At 34.1% G+C, this 1,759-nt stretch overlaps 1 protein-coding gene across 1 annotated transcript in view; it reads right to left on the bottom strand.

The window, feature by feature from the left end:
- Window positions 562–1,759, bottom strand: part of LOC107628091 (magnesium transporter MRS2-I-like) — a 31,300-nt gene continuing 30,102 nt past the window's right edge. The window contains exons 7-8 of the mRNA XM_021116787.1: window positions 1,339–1,461; window positions 562–927 (exon numbers count right to left, since the gene is read on the bottom strand). Of these exons, the coding sequence (XP_020972446.1) occupies window positions 847–927; window positions 1,339–1,461 (204 nt within the window). The 3' untranslated portion in view covers window positions 562–846. The remainder of the gene's footprint in view (window positions 928–1,338; window positions 1,462–1,759) is intronic.

Below are 1,759 nucleotides of genomic sequence, written 5' to 3'. Positions count from 1 at the left end.
ACTCCGCGCGAAAATTCAAAGCAACTTCAACAAAGGCAGTGAACAAGTTAAGCTTGGGGGCTCCGAGTTATAGCTCGGCACAAAAACCAAAATTTTCGCGAAATTCAATTCCGAGTTATAACCCACAGGTGTAAGCTTAACCTGTTCATAAGATCAAGAAACAGGTCAACCTTGGGGGCTATGATCCGTTAGAGTAAAGCAAAACAAACAACATCAAACTCGGAACTGAACTAACGCATAAACTCTCTCCAAATCTCTCCTTAAACTCCGAAAATAAAGCACACAACGGATGGAGGCTCCACCCAGTCCAACAAATCTGCGTAACCACCCTCAACAAACCCCAATATATACGAATGACATACCCAAGTTGTAGGTACGCTATTCACTTTAGTTTTTCCTCCTGAACTCTCTCATACACACACTTACTTGAGCGTTGGAGTCCCTTTTCAGGTACCCAATGCCGCCTCTCCAGAAAAAGACGACGTTCCATCCTCATCACTCCAAAAGAAACCAGTCTATGTGTTACCAGAACATGCTATATCTCGGAGTCGATTCTCATACAGAAACATAAGTAATATTCAACTAATACTTAAGATGCTCACATATACTTAAAGTGCAGTATATATAAGCTCGAATAGCTCTTTTATAAAGTTGTTATACTCCATGTAAAGCCCGCAGCCCTAAAGAAGTAGTTACGAATAAATCAGTAATTGTTACAAAACTATGCAAGGGCCCGCAATGTAATTTCAGAGATTATAACCACTGTTTGATAATTGTTAGAACTTGGAAGGAGATTTCTAATTACATGTTAGTTTATATATTTTACCTTCTAAAATTATCAAAGATTCAAAGTAACCCCTTCTTGCGAGCATAAGCAATAATTGTGAGAAACAGAGATGCAGTGCACATTGCTGTGACAATTATTACCTGCCATATACGTATACACCGAAACTTCTATTAGATTATATACATAAAAAAATAAAAAACTTAATCTCAAAATATACGGTGCATACAAAATTATGTTTCACTTAATTGCAAGCCGAAATTACCACTTATACCCTACAATTTTCATAAAAAACCGATTTTGACCACGCGATAACATCTCTACGGTTACCCTTCAGTAACTTGGCCGCATGTCGATTTTAGGTTCCTAAGTCAAAATGTGTAACCATCATAGCCACCAAAATTTTTTTTAAAGAGGAAGAGACTTGAATGTACGACTTCTAAGTGAGTATAAAGACTATATTATTTGAATTATAACTCTTTGACCACCAAATTTATAGTGATCTCAGGCATGTATGTGCATAATATTAAAAATAAAATAAAAACTGTGCATACCCATTTGAACATGAAACCATGGTTCTTATTCCAATTGTACGGAAAACTCAAGCCAAATATATCATTGGTCATCAATGCAAAGATAGCTAAACAAAGATTTCCTGAGCTAAGGACGAGCTCCCACTGCATACGATATACAAAAATATGACTTCACATATATAATTTGTTGAACCGAATTATAATAAAGAAGTCGATGAAAACCTTTTCAATCAACAGTTTTTAACTAAAACTTTCTGGCGTGGGATTGGAAAGGAATGTAAAAGACATTAAGTAAAATAAAGAAAAAACGACTATTTTTATACATAAATATTTAAAATATTAACAAAATTATTCGTAAAAAAAATAAAATTAAAATTGCATCCATCAAATAAAAAAATTTATTTGATAAAAATATCCAAAAATAAATTTTTGTTGAATCCTT

The sequence above is a fragment of the Arachis ipaensis genome, chromosome B02 (assembly GCF_000816755.2).
Source record: "Arachis ipaensis cultivar K30076 chromosome B02, Araip1.1, whole genome shotgun sequence".
In the NCBI taxonomy this organism is placed as follows: Eukaryota; Viridiplantae; Streptophyta; class Magnoliopsida; order Fabales; family Fabaceae; genus Arachis; species Arachis ipaensis.
This window is presented reverse-complemented; position numbering and strand designations above follow the sequence as displayed.